We start from the raw sequence: 18,776 nt of genomic DNA, 5'->3' as shown, positions 1-18,776 counted from the left end.
CCTCCAGGAGGCCTTCCCTGCCTCTGTGGATTGCCCCAGACTGTCTCTCTAGTCTGATGCTAACCCAGTGGGACTAGGGGTGTCCACCTCTGTCTGTCTCTCACAGACTGGGGACCCTCAGGGTTGGGCCAAGTCACCATCCTTTCCTGCTCCAGAACAATCTTTCCATGCCCTCTCTGGCTCACCCTCCATGGCTCCCTACTGCCCCCCAATTTAAGCCCAGCTCTTCGGCCTTATCCATCCCCCAATCCCCTCTCCCTAGCCTCCCTCTAGCTTTCACATCTCTCCTGTCTGGATCCCCTTTGTTCATGATGTTCCGTCTGCTGGGCACAATCTTCCCTGCCCATCCCAGACTGCCTTTGAGGCTGTCACACATCAGGTCATTCCAGCCTCCCAACTCTGCTCACTCCCCCGCTGGGCTGACCACCACAGCCCTAAGGGGCTGTTCTTCCCAGGGTGGTCCTGGGGGTGCACCCACCTGCTGGGGCATCGGGAGCCGGGCTGCAGCAGGGCGTGGTGGGGCTGGGGGAGAGGCTGTGGGTGGGTGAGCCCGGGAGGCTCTCACTGGATGACAGGGAGTGGTGGAGGCCGGAAGAGAAGCTGCGGCTGGTGTGCAGCACCGACGACTGTTTTGAGATCTTCTTGAAGAGCGACTTCCGCCTGGGGGTTAGGAACCCAGATTCTTCAAAACCCCTGCCCCCAGCGGCCCGGGCCGCCCAAATGTGCCACAGGTCCTGCATGAACCCTCCCCGGCAGCCAGGCCGCCGCTCACCGCTCCTGCGTCTCCCGCCTTCGGCTCCGCTTGTTCCTGCGCGCCATGCGGCCCTTGGTCACATTCTTCCGTGCAGGGCCCACCTTGATGGAGGTGTTCTCCAGGGGCGTGGTCCGAAGGGCGATCTTGTTGCCACTCTGCAGGAGGGATGGCAAGGGGTCGCCTGTGTGCCTTCCATCCAACGAGCCGTCCATGCACCCACCCACCCACCCATCTACTCATCCATTGGAAGCCCCGGATCCTAACCACCCGCTTCTTACCTAATGACCCCACCACTCATTGGGCCAAAGATGGATGTCTGCCATCTGTCCATCCATCCAATGAGCCATCTACCCACCCACTGGTCCCGGGAGCTATCCAACTAGGGGTCTGCCTCCTCACCTGTGTCCACCTCCCCGCCTCTAGGCCTCAGCCCCCGAGGACCCTTGGTCTGAGGGGAGGCAGGAGGCCAAGACGGTACAGATACCGCCAGCCCCACAGAGTCAGGGTGGGCCAGAGGCAAGGTCAGGAGAAGGGGCACTCAGGGGGCAGGAAGGGCTTCCTGGAGGAGTGGCTCTGAGGCAGAGGGGACGGGGCATGCAGGGCCGAATGCGGAGTGGTATGGTTGGACGGGGGGAACCACACAGACTTGGGAGCTGAGGCCAAGGCGTAGGGATGGAGGTCACAGGAGCAGCCCAGAGGGTGGGCAGTGTTGGGAGATCCAGGGGCCCTGAGGATGGACGGGGGTGGAGGCTCTGGGGTGGAGGCTGGGGTGGGGTTGGGGGCCTGCACCTTCAGCAGTAGCTCCACGACGTCCATGTGCACCAGCCCCAGGACCGACTCCCCGTTGATGTGGGTGATGAGGTCCCCGGCCCGCAGGCCTGCCTCCTGGGCAGGGCTTCCCTCCTCCACACTCTGGGGGTGGGGGCAGATAGCGGGGTCAGTGGCCTGGGCCCCAGAGCTAGAGACCCCAGCCCAGCTGAGTCAGCTACAGGCCCCCAGCAAGCTGCTGCCTTTCACACTGCCTGGTTTCCCAGACCTTTCAGAGACCAGTAGGGAGGGGACAGGTCCTGGGCTGGGGGAGGGAGGACAAAACACTGTGCGGGAGCTTTGTGCCCACTTGAGGTCTCCATCCCTCTTGCTCAGTCCTCTCCCCATAACTGACAAGGACCATTAAGACACAGGTGGCATCAGTTCCCTGCCCTGGGCTCCAAAACCTCATAGGCAATGAGTACTCGCTTGCTTTCCAAGACTAACAAATGCAGCTCCAAAAGGGAGGCGCCTTGCCAGGGCAGAGCTGGGACTCAAACCAGGTCTGGCTGTTCCCGCCCATCCCAGGGCCAACTCACCCACACGACATGGTGCACGGTGTAGATGTCACTGTCACCCATGTAGACGCGGATTGCCCGCAGGCTGAAGCCATACTTCTTGCCCGAGCTGTGGATGACAATGGGGGGCCGCAGGCTGCCACACACGGGGGAAGGGTCTCGGCTTGGAGAGGAGTCGCGTGACGACGGGTTTGAGGACAGCGAGCGTGGGGACAGGGGGCTCATGAGGGGGCCGCCGCTACCGTCATCTGCAGGGACGAGGTTCAGGGAGGGGGGTCACTCCCTTGTGGGTCCCCTCTCAAGGCACCTTCCCCTCCCTCCACACCGATCAGTCAGTTTGTTTCTGTTTTTGTTTTTTGGCCGCACGGCGCAGCATGTGGGATCTTAGTTCCTGGACCAGGGATCGAACCTGTGACCCTGCAGTGGAAGCTCAGAGTCTTAACCACTGGACCACCAGGGAAGTCCCCACACTGATCACTCTGGCTGCTTTGCTGCCACTCCAATGCCCCGAACACCCTCCCCCTTCCCCTCCAGGCCTTTGCACATGTAGTGCCCGCTGCCAGGAATGCCAGTTCCCCAGCTGCTTCCTATCTCCTGGGCTCAGCCCCGAACAGCAGCCCTGGGAGCTTTGTGCCTGGGGACACATCACCTGGAGGGACCCCCTCCAGCTCCCGCTGGCCAAAGCAGCCCCTACTCCGTGGTTAAAATGGACATGGACAGACAAGCAAAGATGAGGCTGGGCCATGGGCGTCACCTGCCGTGATGATGAGCGACAGGGCAGACACTGAGGCTGACTTGGGCACGCGACCACCGCTGGGGGAGGTCCTGGATTTCTCAGGGGCTGAGTCTCTCGGGCCCCCAAGGCGGCGGCCCCGGCCGGCATCCAGGGCCCTCGGCGTAGAGTGTCGTGCACCGGTGCTGTTGCTTCGTAGGCGCGCGTGGCTGAGGGCAGCTGTGTCAGCTACGGGGATCAGCAGGGTCGGGGGGTCAGTCTGCCCCTCCCCCATCTCACCACTTGGCCCTTCTGCCCTCAGAAGGCAAAGCCCCTTCCTCCCTGGTCGGTGTGTACACAGTCCAGCCTCCTGGCCTTTGTTCAGGCATTCCCTCTTCCTGCACACCTTTCTTTCACTGCTTTCCCTGGGAAGCTCCACTCTTCAAGTCCCCTACTTCAAGAAGCCTTCCCCTCACCCCAGTCAGATTCCTAACTCCCACTCTTGCAGCTCCCCAGTTCAATTCCTCTCTCCCATCCTAATCCAATGAAGCTGGGGGGTATCACCCCCAGACTGAGGCCTTTGTTACACAAGTGAATGTTGTCTCTAGAGAACTCCTACTCATCCTTCAAAACCCATCTCAAATAGTCCCTCCTGTGGGAAACTCTCCATGACACCATCCCTCCCACCCTGGATTCCACCTACCAGAAAGGCTTGAGGGCTTGGGCAACACTGGGGTGGCTGCTGGGGGTGGGTCAGGCTCCCCGAGAATGAAGACGGGCCTTTTGGGGCCCACAGGAGCTGGGCCGACTCCCTCATCCTCTGATGAGAAGGCAAATTTGGGCATCGTGTCCAGGTTGATGGTGTTCAGGAAAGATGGGCTAGGGCCCCGCTCAGGCTGGGAAAAGGGTAAGTGGCAGGAGGAACCGGAGGATGTGCAGGACCTCAGCCTGTAGCAGGGAAGAGCCTGAGTCACACCTGCCAGGTGCCCTCACCCCAGGACACCCAGTCTCCCCTAGTGACCATACCTTAACTCTCAGCCTAGAGTCAGAGGTAATTTGTAAATATAAGGTGAGTTCCCTCTGCCTGCTCTGTCCTCTGTGACCGCCCAGAGAACTCCTATTCAATTTTTAAAACCCAGCTTCCAACGCCCATCCTCTAGCAGACATTGATTATTTCTGTGAGTTTGGACATTGAAAGATGAAAGGGACTTCATGAGCAAAGGGTATTCTGGGCAGAGGAAACAGCACAAGCAAAAGCCTAGCAGTGTGATGGTACATGGCTGCTTTAGGTTTAGTGTGGTTAGGAATGCAAAGCCAAAGAGAGTGATGATAGGGGCCAGGTTGGCAGGGGTCTGACAGGCTGGCCAATATGTTTTGCCCTTTTCTACTGGGCCACTGGGAAGCTCTTTCCAATGTTAAGACTTTGTGGCTCCACCTCTCAGCAGGTTTGGAAGCTGGACCTGCTTATACTCCCCAGCCCACCTACCGGACCTCGGTGGTGCTCAGCCGGCGCCCATAGTCCCCCTCACTGCTGCGCTCCCACCCTTCCTCCCGGTCCTCACTGAAGCTCCGTTCAGCAAAGGTTGGGGTGGGCTGGGCGGCCAGGAACTCAGAGCTGCTGTAGACCTGGGAAGCAATTAAAAATAACAGTAACGGGACTTCCCTGGCAGTCCAGTGGTTAAGACTTCGCCTTCCAATGCAGCGGGTGTGGGTTCAATCCCTGGTCAGGGAGCTGAGATCCCACATGCCTTGCAGCCAAAAAACCAAAACATAAAACAGAAGCAATATCGAAACAAATTCAATAACGACTTTAAAAAATGGTCCACATCCGAAGGGGAGTTCTGGGCAGAGCTCTGGCCCTTGAGGCTTCTGAGGAGGAGCTGCTACCATCATGACAAGCATGGATTTCTGTACATGAGCCCCTTTGGCAAAGTGGTAACACCTACAGACCTCTTCTCAGCGTAGTAATTTTTTTTTTTTTTTTTGCGGTATGCGGGCCTCTCACTGCTGTGGCCTCTCCCGCTGCGGAGCACAGGCTCTGGACGCACAGGCTCAGCGGCCATGGCTCACGGGCCCAGCCGCGCCGTGGCATGTGGGATCTTCCCAAACCGGGGCACGAACCCGTGTCCCCTGCATCGGCAGGCGGACTCTCAACCACTGCGCCACCTGGGAAGCCCTCAGAGTAATATTTTTAAATGCATCAAATGAAATAGGTCAGGTTGCAAGTGAGGCTGATTATATTAAAATAATATTAGAATATTTTTTAAACCAGCAATATGGTACTATACGTGCCTCTTTAGTAATGCATTAAATAACAAGATCTAGCAGGTCTCATAAGTACCATAATTTTGAAGTAGTTTTGAACTTGAAAGGTATTTTACAATGACTCCAGCGTGATGTGAAAAATCCATGATTTGTATTGGTGACAAAGTCAAGGTCATGCTAATATTACTGTGATTTGTTGCTTATATTACAATTGGAAAACATACCAAATTTCAGTTAGAGATTAGTGAAAATAAAGATGTAATTTATTCCCATGCAAGTTCACAAACCCTAGATTAAGAAGCCCTTCAATAAATTCAGATAGTACCTGAAAAAAAAAAAAGGTCTACATCGTAAAAAAAAAAAAACAGAAACAAAAAAACCATAACAACAAGCACATTCGTGGGGGACGGCTTAGTTGAGTGTTTCCTACATGCCTGACACTTCCCTGAGTCACTTCCTCAGATGCTTACTTACCACATCTCTAAAGACGTACAGTTTTTTTTTTTTTTTTTTTTTTTGCGGTACACGGGCCTTTCACTGCTGTGGCCTCTCCCGTTGCGGAGCATAAGCTCCGGACATGCAGGCTCAGCGGCCACAGCTCACGGGCCCAGCCGCTCCGCGGCATGTGGGATCTTCCCGGACCGACGCACAAACCCGTGTCCCCTGCATCGGCAGGCGGACTCTCAACCACTGCACCACCAGGGAAGCCCAAGACGTAGAGTCTTTAGCCCACTGTACAGGTGGAGAAACTGAGGCTCAGAGCAGCCTGGCTACCAAGGGGCCACAGCTGGGGTTTCCTGCCTGGGGCCCAGACCCATAAGCAGTGCAGGTTTTAAAATCAAATTATAAACAAAGGAAGGAACTCAAGTTAAGCTGATGAGGCTATAATATAACACCCAGCATAGCAGATCTATTTACAATTGCCCCAAAGTGGAAACAACCCAAACGTCCATCAACTGATGAGTGGATAAAACAAAATATGGTCCAACCACACAATGGAATATTATTCAGCCATAACAAGGAATGAAGCACTGACACATGCTACCATGTGGATCAACCTTAAGAAGCCAGACACAGGGAATTCCCCAGTGGTCCCACATAGCGTATGATTCTATGTATGTGAAATGTCCAGAACAGGTAAATGCATAGAGACAGAAAGCAGATGAGTGGTTGCCGGGGGAGGGGGAGACGAGGAGTGACTGCAGCCGGGTACAAGGTTGCCCTTTGGGGATGATGGAAATGTTCTGGAACTAGATACAGGTGACGGTTGCACAACATTGCGAATGTACTAAATGTCACTGAATTGTATGTACAGTTTAAAATAGCTAAAATAGTCTATTTTACGTTACATGTATTTCACTACAATAAAAAAAAGAAAAAAACCCCCAAACATCTTGCCCTGTTTCCTGAGCACTAGCTACATCCAGGGCCCAGGCTCACCTTGCTGAACCGGTGGGAACAGGATGAGAACTGGGGGATCTCCGTGGATGACTCCTCATCATTCGTCTCGTCATCTTCAGAGCCCAGGTGACGGTAACGCTCTGAGCGCGCTGCGGGAGGGAAAGGCATGCTGATGCTGGGGAAGGTGGACACAGGGGCTGTGGGGTGATGTGGAGAGGGCCTCCCAGGTCGGGAGACACTGTCAGGGCAAAGGCTTTGTGGTGGGACCAGGCTTGGTATGTTTAAGGACCAGAGGAGGCTTGGGCGGCAGATTTAGTATCTGGGAATAAATCCCAGTTGTGTTCCTAAAAGCTGTGGGACTGTGGATGGGAATTCTTGTGTCTCAGTTTCCTCACCCTTAAGATGGGTTACCCAGAGTTAGGTAAAATTGTGCATCTCAAACATAAAGGATGTTCCTCATCTTACAGAAAAGGAAACAGATGCTCAGAGAGGATCTCTGACATGCCCAAGATCACACATCAAGCTCTGGAGGAGGCACTGGAAGCCGGGGGCGTTTACTCTGCGTTTGGCCAGAGCACCGAGTGGGGAGAAGGAGATTTGTCTGAGCTCACCTCAAGTGCTTGAGGGGACCCCCTCCACTAAAGCTGAGCGAGGCACCCCACCCTCCTGTATGACAGGCAGGGCTCCATGCCTGGTCAGGGCTGACACTCAGGAGGCTGAACCTGCTGGGGGACCCCCAGGCAAGGGCTGCCACATGCAGTGCTTTGGTTTCCCCTCCCGCAACCCAAGGTGGTGCGACAGCCTCCTGAGCTCAGACGCATAGGAAATCCGGGCGGGGGGCAGCCAGCAGACATGCCCCAGCTTCTTGGAAAGCTCAGGAAGTTGGAAGCTCCAGGCCCAAGGCGAGGCACGAAGCTGGGGTGGAGACCCTGTTAGACACCCCTCACCACCCCAGGAGATCGTGGGACAGCACAGGCCACCTCCTGGACCCCTGCTTACTGTCAAAGTAGCTGGTGTCGTCCTCAGCTTCAAGCTGCGGCACAAACTCGGCCTTGTGTCGCAGAAGCCCCGCCCAGTCCAGTGTCCAGAAGAAGGGGTGCTGCTTTACTTCGTGGGTGCCTCCTGCAGACATGCCTGGCTGAGCCCTGCTGGTCCCCACCCCCCATGGCCCCCTGGGCCAATTATGAACCCAAACTTGGCCAACACAGAACCAGAAAGATGGGAGGGGAAACGAGCCATCCTTTAAGAGCCCATAGGGGAACCAAGCTAGGGCTAGAACCCAGGCCCTGCTCTTCCCTCTGCTGGACTCTGAGACCCCATCACCTGGAGAAACCCCAGAACCTTAGGAGAGGGCTTTTTCCACATGTTTCTACCCCATGGAGCAGAGCTGACTGCATGAAGCAGAGCTGACTGTATCCTGTTCCCCAACCTCAGCCCCCATAGTCCTCTCCAGTGGCCAAGCTGCATCCTGACTGTGATCTGTAGTGGCCACATAATGGGTGGCTGCATGAATATTAAATAGTCCCTTAATCAATATTTTGGTGGCTGGGGAAACTTGGGACAGTGGGATCCACTGGGCTGGGCCTTGGGGACCGTAGGACACAGCCCATGGCGACCTGGCAGGCTCATATACACAGCCTCAGTGCCCCTTGTCTGAACCAGACCCAGCTACCTGTTACTCTTCAAAATCTTATGCTAGTTCTTGGTGAGCTCCTATGCATCCTTCAAAACCCCAGTTTCAAGTCCCCCTCCTCTATGCAGCCTCTCAAATAGAGCTCTTGTTTACCCCAGCCCCCAGCCCACCCACCTGGGCCTCACCCACACCTACGTACCAGTGCCCAGACGGTCCAGGGGGCTCTGTCGGAGCAGCCTGGTGATGAGGTCCTGGGCGTCAGCTGGAAGGGCTTCATCCCCCTCTGGCCACATGATCTCATCTAAAATGAGAGGAGGGAATGAGGGACTGAGGATAGCGCTTCCTAGCACCTCCTACCACCTCCCCTTTCTATGCTCCAAGCCATCAGCCTCCTCTGCTCCTTCAGCTACCAGGCTTGGTCCCATACAGCCTTTGTTCTGGCTGTGCCCTCTGCCCTGAGCACCTTCCCTTCATCCATCTCTGTGACTCCCTCTCGCTCCTTTAAGTCTTTGCCCACACATCACCCAGTGTGGCCTGCATGACTCTCTATTTAATATAGCACCCCTGCACCCGCCCCCCGCCCCCTCCCTTCTCCCTGCTTCCTTCCCTCCTCGGCATTTTTTGCCTCTGATTGCTCCATAATTTGCTTATTTATCTCCCTTACTGTCCCTCTCACCCTTGGCTGTGTCCCCAGGGCTCAGCTGGGGCCGGGCACGCCATACGTGCCCAATCCACAAGTGGGCCTGCTCCCCTCCCCGGCAAAGGCAGGGAGGACCACCGACCGGAGCCAAAGTGGGGCTGAGACTTAAACCTGGGGCGACAGGGCAGGGGGAACGCACCACTGACCACCTGGCCAAAGAGTTCCTCAGGGGTATCTCCGAAGAATGGCACACAGCCCACCAGGAATTCGTAGAGGACGACGCCCATGGCCCACCAGTCCACTGGCTTCCCGTAGCCCTGGCGGAAGATCACCTCGGGGGCGATGTACTCAGGCGTCCCGCATACCTGGGCCAGGTGGGACAGGGAAATGAAAGACCGCCCCCAGCCAGGGAGGGAAGTGTGGGTAGAATTACAGGGATAGTTTCTTTTCTCCTTTTTGCTGCAAAGTCTCCCCATGTCCTGGGCTCAGGCTTCGGGCAGAGGGAGGCAGCCCCGCCCACCTGCTTGTCCACGAACTCCCGAGTGTCCTTCTCGATGTGGCCCTCGTAGAGGTTGGTGGCCATACTCATGAGCCCGATCTTAGACAGGCCGAAGTCAGTTAGCTTGATGTGGCCGAGCGAGGTGATGAGCAGGCTGTGGGCAGGCGGGTGGTGCGCTCAGGGCTGGGGGGCCCGAGGTGCCTGGCTGCTCCCGCCCCCTCGCCCCCCCAGAACTTGATCCTACAGGAGGCGGCCCGACCCCTCCCTGGATCAGAAAGCACTGCCTGTGCTTGATCACGTTATTGAAAGAAGCAGCGGGTCTTGGGCAATATTACAAATTTGGCAAACATCTCTGTGCACCAACTGGGTGCATCTGGTGTTGCTCTTAAGCATCTACTGTATACTCCGCTGTGCAAAAGTTAAGTTCCTGAGAATCACAGCATGTCCCCACTGGGCATGAAAACGTTTCGTGAACACTTCCTGGGGGGGATCTACAGCATATTCTTGTACGAGCATCCATGATTTTAACAAACTGAATACTCTGTAAGCGCCTATTGTTAAGTGAACATGTCTTTAGCACCTGCTGTGTACGGAAATATTTGTGCCTCTCATGGGCGCACCAGTTTTTTAAAACTCACACACCTACCATGCATGCTGCGGTTCATGTTCTCCTGCAAGCTTAAGGATATAAATATTTTAAGTGATAAAATGATATGCGCCAGCTTTATTTTATAAAGTCACATTTTCACGCACCTCCTGGGGACATCTACCCATTTAAAAATAAATTTCTGGGGACTTCTGTGGTGGTCCAGTGGTTAAGACTCAGAGCTCCCAATGCAGGTGGCCCAGGTTCGATCCCTGGTCAGGGAACTAGATCCCACATGCGTGTCGCAACTAAGGAGCTGGCGGGCCGAAACTAAGGAGCCCACCTGCCGCAACCAAGACCCAGTGCAACCAAATAAATATTTTAAAAAGTAAAAAATAAATAAATAAAATAAAAAGGGGGAATTTGGACACAGACACGCACACAGGAGGAGCACCACAGCCTAGGGACTAACAGAAACCGAGAGAAAGGCCTAGAACACATCCTTCCCCATCACCTTCAGAGGGAGCACGGCCCTGCCGACACCTTGACCTTGGACTTCTGGCCTCCAGAACTGTGAGAATAAATTTCTGTTGTTTAAGCCCCCGAGTCTGTGGTACTTTGTTACGACAACCCTAGCAAATAAATGTACCTTCTCCTGACTTGGGGTGTATTTGAAATTTTCCGAAGCAAAGAGGAAAAAATATTTTTCTGGAGCACCTACTGTGTGGGCCTATCCCTCCCTGAACCCTCCAGGGCTGCACCTTCCCACACCGTTTTTCAGAAGAGGGTCCTGAGCTTGGGAGGGGCAGGCCCTGCCTTGGGGACACTTGGAAGATCCCACTCCAGGATGATCCCACAGAGGCCCAATGGGCACAAAGCAAGCAGCCTCAGAGCGTCGAGCACAGAGGCCCAGGTACACAGCAGATGCCAACACACATTTGCTTTGTTTTCTAAGTCACTCGCAAACAAGATGCCCTGAAAACATGCAGGGCTCTTAAGGCCCTGAAAACATGCAGGGCTCTTCACGCCTCCACATAGCAAGTACCTCCATTGGAAAGGGACCCATGTCCCTGGCACACAGCAGGTGATCAATGCATGCTGACCTCAACATAAAAACTTTATAAAAAGATAGCTGCAGTGTTCGGGGACTGACACACAGCCTAATAACTGTTGTTCTGATCACCTTTACACAGCTGGTGCCCAGTAAATACACACCAGCTAAAAAATGTGCTTTATAAACTCAAAAGGGTCATCAGTGTGTGAGAAGTTAGTTATGCCGCCGTCTGGGTTCCTGAAAATGGTGAGCACAGGCCCAGGTATACAGCAGGTGCCAAATACAGGTGCTTTGTTTTCTAAGCCACTTGCAAACTACAAGATGCCCTGAAAACATGCAGATTCTTAACGCTTATGTCCGCACCTCCACATGGCAAGTACCTGAGAAACTCATACTTCTTGCCTGGTATCCAAAGGGCACTTGATGAAAGAGCAGCCCTTTCCTCTGTACACAGGAGGTGCTCAACTAATGTACGGAAGAGTGCTTTGAAAGTTATGAAAGGGTTACAAAGCATGAGGGATTATTTACACCCACAGTTGCGTTTTTCAGTCACCCAGAGAGCACCAGGCACTCAGTAGGTGCTTACTAGAAACTAGGATAAAATAAACACTCTAGGACCCTCTTTCTTCCCTGCACTAACACACAGCAGGAGCTCAAGACATGCAGTCCCTTTCTCTACACATAAGGTCTTGCAAAGTGTATGTCCCTGCTCTTTGTATATAGCTGGTGCCCCATAAGTGCACGTTCACTTCCCTTGTGTGGCAGCAGCTCTGTGAGTGCATGGTCCCTTCCCCTGTCCAGTCTGTACTGCCTCACTTTGCCTGGCCAGCACCTCGATAAGTGCAGTCCTTCCCCTGCACACAGCAGATGCCTGTTAAATACCTGCTCTCTTCAGTACACACCAGGTGCTCAACATTGCCAAGATCCCTGCTTTCTACCAGCAGGGGGCCCATGATGCCAGGAGAATCTAGACGGTGGGGCTCCTGAGCAGTCCCAGACCCACTCAGAGGCCCCGCCCCCAGGCTACTCTGAGCCCCGCCCCCTGAGAGCCAGGCCCACTCACTTGTCTGGCTTGAGGTCCCTGTGCACGATGCCATAGTTGTGCAGGTACTCCAGCGCGAGCACCGTCTCGGCGAAGTACATGCGGGCCATATCCACGGGCAGCGGGCCCATGTTCTTTAGGAGAGTGGCACAGTCGCCGCCTGCAGAGGGGTGGACGTGCTCACAGAGGCCCTCGGCTCTACAGCCGTGCCCAGATTTGTGCCTATGTGCCCTCCCCACCTTTTGGAAAGTGTCTCCAATCTGTCCTGAATTGGGGTGGGGACCTGGGAGGTGCGGGAGGATAGGCAGACCCTGCCTTCTGATTTTCCCCTGCCAGGGCAGCAGCTCTGTTAAGTGCACAGTCCCTTCCCCTGTACACAGCTGGTGCCTCCTAAGGGCATGTTCCTCTGCTCACCCGGCAGCCGCTTGGTAAATGCATGTCCTGCACTTACCTGAAGGCCCTGCTCTTTCCTGAACTGCAAACCTGATCCCACAACTCCTCACCCTGGCCCCCAACCCCCCTAGTCCTTCTGACACACGCCTCCCTCCCTTCGCTGCTCTAGCCTCTAGGCCCTTGCCCACCAGTCCCTCCTGCCTAGGCCGTCCATCCTACCCCTATACCCTAGGGTCCTGCCCTCACACTTCTCTTTGGGATCCCCCAGTTCCAACTCCCTGAGGCTGGGTCCCCCACCACAGACTGAGGGTCCCCCAAGGCAGGCTGGGACCCCATGGAGGACAGAGCAGACTGTGGGCTTGATCAAAGGAGGGATAAGGTATTTCTTCTGGATCAGGAGTAAGCTCTCCATTGCTCTGGAGGCATGCAAGCCCCAGTGACCGCACCTTCCACATACTCCATAACCATGCAGAGGTGGCGCCGGGTCTCGAAGGAGCAGAACATGCTGACCACAAACGGGTTCTCAGCGAAGGTGAGGATGTCGCGCTCCACGAAGACCTGCTGGATCTGGTTGCGAAGGATCAGGTTCTGCTTGTTGATCTTCTTGATGGCAAAGCGCTGCCTCGTTTCCCGGTGCCGCACCAGGTAGACGGCCCTGGGGCGGGGCGGGGCGGGGTGGGGTGGGGGGGGAGCCGGGCTCGCTGAGGCCCGAGATCCAGGTCCCGGCAAGCACTGGGACCCGACCTGGGTCCAGAACCCAACCCGCTGTGCCTTTGCCTGTGCTGTGCCCTTGCCTGTGCTGTGCCCTCCACCGGGGACACCTGTTCTCTTTACCCGGCCCTCCCTTCTCCCAAAGCGGCCACCGCGTGGGTTTAAGCCACTCTCCCTGGTGTCATACAAAGAGCCAAAGATGACTCTTAGCTTGTTTATTTCTTCACAGCCGACTGTGAGGGACTCCTCCCCCCTCTCCCAAAGCAAATCCGTCAAAGCGGCACTTAAAGAATGCTTGGCGCACGCTACTGCCATCGTGTGGCCATCTTTGCCCTTGCTCAGTCCCCAGATTCCTAGAACCCCAAACACCTGGGGTAAGTAAGGACCTAGATCACGGACAAGCCCTTCCAAGGCCATGCCCCTGCTGTTTTGTGCCTCCACTTCCCTCTTCAGGCCTCAGTTTCCCTGTCTGCACACTCAGGGGCTGTGTGGGCTTCAGCCATCCCCATGAGCATCTGAGAAAGGGGTCTACGGGGTACCCAAGGACTCACCCATAGGCCCCGTTGCTAATGAGTTTGATAGTCTCGAAGTCGCTCTCACAGGGCTTCCTCCGTGAAGGGCCGACCAGGGCACGACTCTGGGGGGTGGGTAGCAAGAGGGGTCAGGGTCCTGCCCCACTGCTGAGCAGGCTGTGTTCTTCCTGCCCCCAAGTCCCAACTGCTGGTCCTGGCACCTGACGCTACCTCTTCTCCTTTACAAACTTCTCAAACTCAGCTTCCGAGTTTGAGCTTTTGCTTAAGCCACGCATGCCCTCCTTCCAGAAAACTCCTACACATTCTGCAAAGCTCCCCTTTCCAGTGCCCCCTCCAACCCTGCCCTGCCCAACCTCCATGGCAGGGCAGTCTCACCTGAACCCACCATCCCCCGCAAAGTCACAGGCGTTCATTAAGCACCTGCTGTATGCAAAACCTCAGCAAACAGCAAACCCAGCCCTTCTCACGGCCACCTGGTCTACCGTCAAAAGAACAAGACAGGTGGGGCCGCCAAAGCTCTGCGTCTTACTTCTGGGGACTCCGGTGCTGCTGCTGGTGCTGGGGGCTGTCCTCCACTGTCATCAAGGTGACTCAGAGGCACCGTCTCTGTAAAATGAGGGAGGAGCCTCAAATGGGGTTTCTGAGCCCTGCCCCTCCACCACCCAGAGACTTCCGGAGGCCTCCAGGGCTCATCCTGGGCTGGGGAAATGGTGCCTCCCCTGACCAGCTCCCACGATACTGTCATTCAGCCCCTACTGCGTCCAGGTGTCGGTCAAACCCAGGAAGCTGGACTGAACAACGACTAAGGAACCTTCTAGAAGGGCCAGTGGGAAGCCCAGGCTCCGAATGCTCAGCCTACCTTGAACCCTGGCCCCAAGTCTCGGGCCTGTGAACACCGGCTGTGACGCTGCCCCTCTGGGTGATGGCTCCTAACATCCTCCTCAGCTCAGGGCATGGCCCAGGCGAGCCCCCTTAGTTTCCAGCCCTGGGGCTTAGCAGAGGGGTGGCCCCGGGTGGGAGTGTGCAGCTGGTGAACAACAGCAGTGACGGTGGCCATGAAGACAGTGTCTTGCGTTCACAGAGCAAGGCTAAGGTGAGGCAGTGAGCCTCGGGGTGAGGGAGGCCCGGGTTCAAATGCAGCCCACCCGTCCCACTGTCAGTGGGCCCACTGCGCGGTGCCGGGTAGATGATCTGCCCCCGCAGCCTCAGCTGCCACCTGCCTGCCTGGCCACTTCGTGTTTCCTCTGACACCCGGGCCCACCCACAGTGCCACCTGCGTCATCTTCATGAGACAGAAAAGAGGTTGGCTGCGGCCACACGGCTAGTCCACGGGCGATCTGGTCTCGGGCACGCCTGGGCCTGAACCCCAGCTCAATCTCATCTGCCCGGAGCCTGAGTCTCTCCGACTTTAAATGGGGACAATGGCAGCCCAATCCCAGCGGACGCTGGCCACTGCGGCTGGTCCCTGCTGACCCCGTCGCCTCCCCACAGCTCCCCTCCTTCCTCAGCCACACCCCTTTCCTCGCTGCTCTTTCAACACGCCAGACACAGACCCACCTCAGGACCTTTGCCTTCACCATTCCCCCTGCCCGGTTCATTTTCTCTCTCCCCTAAATCTGCACACCTTTCCATCCTCCAGGCCCCAGACTGAATATCCTCTCTTCCCAGAGCTCCCCTAACCACCCCTGGACCAGGCCAGGTTCAATGCTCCCCTAGCACCATGTCTCGGTTGTTCCCCCGTCCTGGCTGGGGGGTTCTCGGCCACCTCGGTCGTGCCCATGGGCTGCCCCGTCTGACTCCCACTTCCCGGGCCACAGTAGGATGGAACTGGGAAAGTGCTTTGTGAATTCACAGGACAGCGTGAATGCACCCTGGCCCAACCTGACTTAGCATTTGAGGACTTGGCAGGTCAGGGGCTCCAACTTGTGGCCACCTTACCCCGGAATCCTGGGCACTTTCCCCATAATATGCCCTGCAGGTGGCTGAGGACAGGGCCAAAGAGAGAGGAAGGACAGTGTGGCGGCTCTGGAGTCAGGTGGGCATGGGTTGGAATCCCGGCTCCACCGCAATCTCACCCCAGTTTCTTCTTTCTGCCCCACCCCCAGCTCACCCTGGAGGGGGTCCTTAGCCAGGCCCAGCTGCCCAATGATGTACCGCGGCAGGTCCGTCTTGATGCCCTGGCCCTCGCGGGCCTGGCCCTCGGCAGCCTCCAGCAGGTGGTAAAACTCCTCAGGGTCAAACTCCTGGGGGTGCAGAGGGGTTGGTCAGCCGAGGCCTGGTCCCACCTGCAGGCCTTTGCACACGCCGCTCCCTCTGTCTGAAGCATCCTCACCAGTGGCTCCAACTCGTCCCTGGGATCTTAGCTCCCGGCCCCTCCTCTGGGAAGCCCGCCGCAGCCCGGCAGCCCCCAGCATTCCTCTCAAAGCCCTATACGATGGGGCCTGTCTCTTGTATCTCGGCAGGACTGTTGGGTGCCTGGACTCAGCCCGGCACCTGGCCATGTGCCAAGACACTCACCAGACACTCGAGGAGCCTCGCTGGCCGTGAGATGATGACCAGCAGCTTCCGGACAAGCTGGACAATGAAGCCAACTTCCTCACTGTCTGAGCGCTCATGGGCCTGGGGGCAGATGGGTGGTAGCGTCATCCGCAAGCCCTTGGTCCTGCCCTGCCCTCCTTGGGGACCCCTAAACCCTGCGCTCCCCTGCCCCCACGCACATCCTGCAGCAGCCTCTCCAGCTTCTCCTGCATCTCCAGGAAGTAGCGGGAGGTGACAAGAGCCTCTCCAGACTTGGCCAGGCAGTCGCGGGCCAGCTCGATGATTTGGTGGTGGATGAAACCCAGGACGCCGTCAGCCAGTGCCAGCCGGGCGCCGGGTGAGAAGGCGGCCAGAAACTCCTGCAGACGGCCCTCCATCTGTGCTGTGGCCTGGGCAGGGAGCGGGGGAGATGGGGTGACCTGGTCATTGGATGGGGCTGGGGAGCGACATGCGCAGATGGGGGCGGGAGAGAGAGAAGATGTGACGATGGGGTCCAAAGATTGGAGGAGAAGAAGCAACGTGTACAGGTGCGGGTGGGGGAGGGGGGAGTTTGAGACAGAGAGACAGGGAGAAACAGAAATGGACAGATAGGGGGGACGCAGCCAGGAAGACAGCAGGTGCCATTGGAGGGACAGCAACACGGAGGGAGCTGGGGCTGGTCTAGCCGCCAGGCGCTGCCCACCTTGGGGAATCTCTCCCGGTACACGTGATTCATCATGACGATCTCATTGTCGAAGGCCCCTGTTGCGCGTCCAGGGCTGAAGGAGGGGACAACTGGCTTATGACATGGGACCCAAAACACAGCCCAGGGAAGGGCGGCTGAGTCAGGTCTGAGGGCCAAGGGCCGGAGGCCAGGCTTGTGCACGGTCAGGACCAAAGGTGGAGGAGGAGCCATGATGTGGGTCCCAAAGCCAGCCCAGGGAGGGGCTGGGGCTGGGGTCAGAGGTTGAGGCCCACCTGAGGCTGCGGGAGCGGGGCCGAAGGCGAGGTGAGTGGTGGCCGCCCTCCTCATCAACCATGCTCTCTGAGCTGCGGAAATGCTTGGACAGGAAGCATAGTTCGTCCGGCGTCGGCTGGAAAGGAAGCTGGTGGAGGCGCTCCCTGGAGGATGAGCTCGACTGGCAGGAGGGGGTATCGGGGCCATGGGTTCATGGTCAGTGCCACAGCCAGGACCCCAGCATTACCCCTCAAGGCTCAGGCTGTCTGCTGGTCATCAGATGGTAACTCTCCTGCCTGGCTCCTATGCATCCCTTAAAATTCCAGCTTTGATGTCCCCTCTTCCAGGAAGCCTTCCCTACCTGCTCCCTTGGCAGCCCCAAGACCCCCTCTGACCAGGCCTTCCCTGACCACACAAGGATGAGGATATCTGTGTATCCCGGACCAGGAGTCCCTTGGGGCTGAGGCTGGGTCCTTTCAGGGACGCCCCAACATTGCCCAAAATGGGGCACAGAGGGGCCAGCCAGGATGTTTGCTGATTGGGTAACTACCCAACACCTTAAAAAAAAATCCCAAAGGGGCTTCCCGGGTGGCGCAGTGGTTGAGAGTCCGCCTGCCGATGCAGGGGACATGGGTTCGTGCCCCGGTCCGGGAAGATCCCACATGCCGCGGAGCGGCTAGGCCCGTGAGCCATGGCTGCTGAGCCTGCGTGTCTGGAGCCTGTGCTCCGCGGCTGGAGAGGCCACAACAGTGAGAGGCCCGCATACTGCAAAAAAAAAAAAACCCAAAGATGTGTCTTCCCCACCCCCAACCTGGCACTCCCCTGTCTGCCTGCCAAGGTAGGACTTGTGGGTACCGAGACAGTGGAGCTGGGCGTGTTGGTTCCATAGCCAGAAGACGGGAGGGACGCGAGGGACCATCTTCTGCCGTCGGCCCTGGAGAGAATGAGAAGTTGGAAGGAAGGCAAGGCCCCTGCAGCTTGTGGGGACCAAGGGCAAGCACTGTGGCTGGCCGATCCTGGCCCCATTGGAGGAAGGACCTTCAGAAAAGGCCAAGAACAGGAATACAGGGTGAGCAAGTCCACTGTATGTTTTCTCCTTGTTCTTCAGCTGCCTCCTCCGGGAAGTCTTCCCTGACACCAGCGGCCAGTACGTCCCCCATCAAAGCTGCTCTCTGAGTTGCAGCTGCTGGAGTACACGCTGGCCACTCCCACCAGACTGAGGACTCCCTGAGGGCCAAAGTCCAGCCTCCCATTCCTCAGCCCCCAGTGTAGGGCACGGCATCCAGCAGGCACTGAATAAACGTTGTTGAATGAATAAGTGACACCTAAGTGCCTGGCACATAACAGGTCCTCCATCAGGTCTTGTTAAGTGAATTAACAACTTTCAGTGAATGAGTGATTCCTGGACCAAGCCATGCCACCCCCTCCCCCTGCCCCTCCCCGAGGGCTCATAGAAATTACCTGTCTGTGCTCGGGATGTGGCTGCAGGAGACCGTGCGTGCATGTGTGCATTTGCCAGGGGCGGAAGCCAGAGGAGAGACCACAGCAGGGCAGAGGCCAGGGGTGGGGAAAAGGCTAATGAGGAGGCAGGTCCAGCCACCAGGTGCATGCCCCTGCCTGTCCCCTCGCCCATCATGTCAACACCATCCCCCAAAGCCGGAGACCACTCACCTCCGGGCAAAAGGGAAGTTGACAGCAGATGCAGCTGAGAAGTTCCGAGGACTATCCAGGGGGCTGCTGCCTGCTGAGGAGG

The 18,776-nt window shown here is 56.9% G+C and overlaps 1 protein-coding gene across 6 annotated transcripts in view; it reads right to left on the bottom strand.

Moving 5' to 3' along the window:
* Positions 1-18,776, bottom strand: part of MAST3 (microtubule associated serine/threonine kinase 3) — a 29,926-nt gene that overhangs the window by 2,566 nt on the left and 8,584 nt on the right. For 2 of the 6 annotated variants that reach the window (XM_065874245.1, XM_065874247.1), the window contains 23 exons: positions 18,695-18,767; positions 17,879-17,957; positions 17,044-17,204; positions 16,769-16,844; positions 16,266-16,475; positions 16,066-16,167; positions 15,659-15,791; positions 14,078-14,154; positions 13,567-13,652; positions 12,751-12,959; positions 11,933-12,071; positions 9,251-9,383; positions 8,930-9,095; positions 8,290-8,391; positions 7,457-7,579; positions 6,497-6,606; positions 4,278-4,417; positions 3,495-3,739; positions 2,834-3,040; positions 2,101-2,327; positions 1,544-1,666; positions 773-909; positions 479-660 (listed from right to left, as the gene is read on the bottom strand). In XM_065874245.1, coding sequence (XP_065730317.1) covers positions 479-660; positions 773-909; positions 1,544-1,666; positions 2,101-2,327; positions 2,834-3,040; positions 3,495-3,739; positions 4,278-4,417; positions 6,497-6,606; positions 7,457-7,579; positions 8,290-8,391; positions 8,930-9,095; positions 9,251-9,383; positions 11,933-12,071; positions 12,751-12,959; positions 13,567-13,652; positions 14,078-14,154; positions 15,659-15,791; positions 16,066-16,167; positions 16,266-16,475; positions 16,769-16,844; positions 17,044-17,204; positions 17,879-17,957; positions 18,695-18,767 — 3,240 coding nt within the window. Of the gene's footprint in view, positions 1-478; positions 661-772; positions 910-1,543; positions 1,667-2,100; positions 2,328-2,833; positions 3,041-3,494; positions 3,740-4,277; positions 4,418-6,496; positions 6,607-7,456; positions 7,580-8,289; positions 8,392-8,929; positions 9,096-9,250; positions 9,384-11,932; positions 12,072-12,750; positions 12,960-13,566; positions 13,653-14,077; positions 14,155-15,658; positions 15,792-16,065; positions 16,168-16,265; positions 16,476-16,768; positions 16,845-17,043; positions 17,205-17,878; positions 17,958-18,484; positions 18,506-18,694; positions 18,768-18,776 lie in introns of all 6 variants that reach the window. The other 4 variants (XM_065874249.1, XM_065874248.1, XM_065874243.1 and 1 more) reach the window with 3 other exon arrangements.

The sequence above is a fragment of the Phocoena phocoena genome, chromosome 3, assembly GCF_963924675.1.
Source record: "Phocoena phocoena chromosome 3, mPhoPho1.1, whole genome shotgun sequence".
NCBI lineage: Eukaryota > Metazoa > Chordata > Mammalia > Artiodactyla > Phocoenidae > Phocoena > Phocoena phocoena.
Note: the sequence above shows the minus strand (reverse complement) of the source record. Positions and strands in the feature narration are given on the sequence as shown.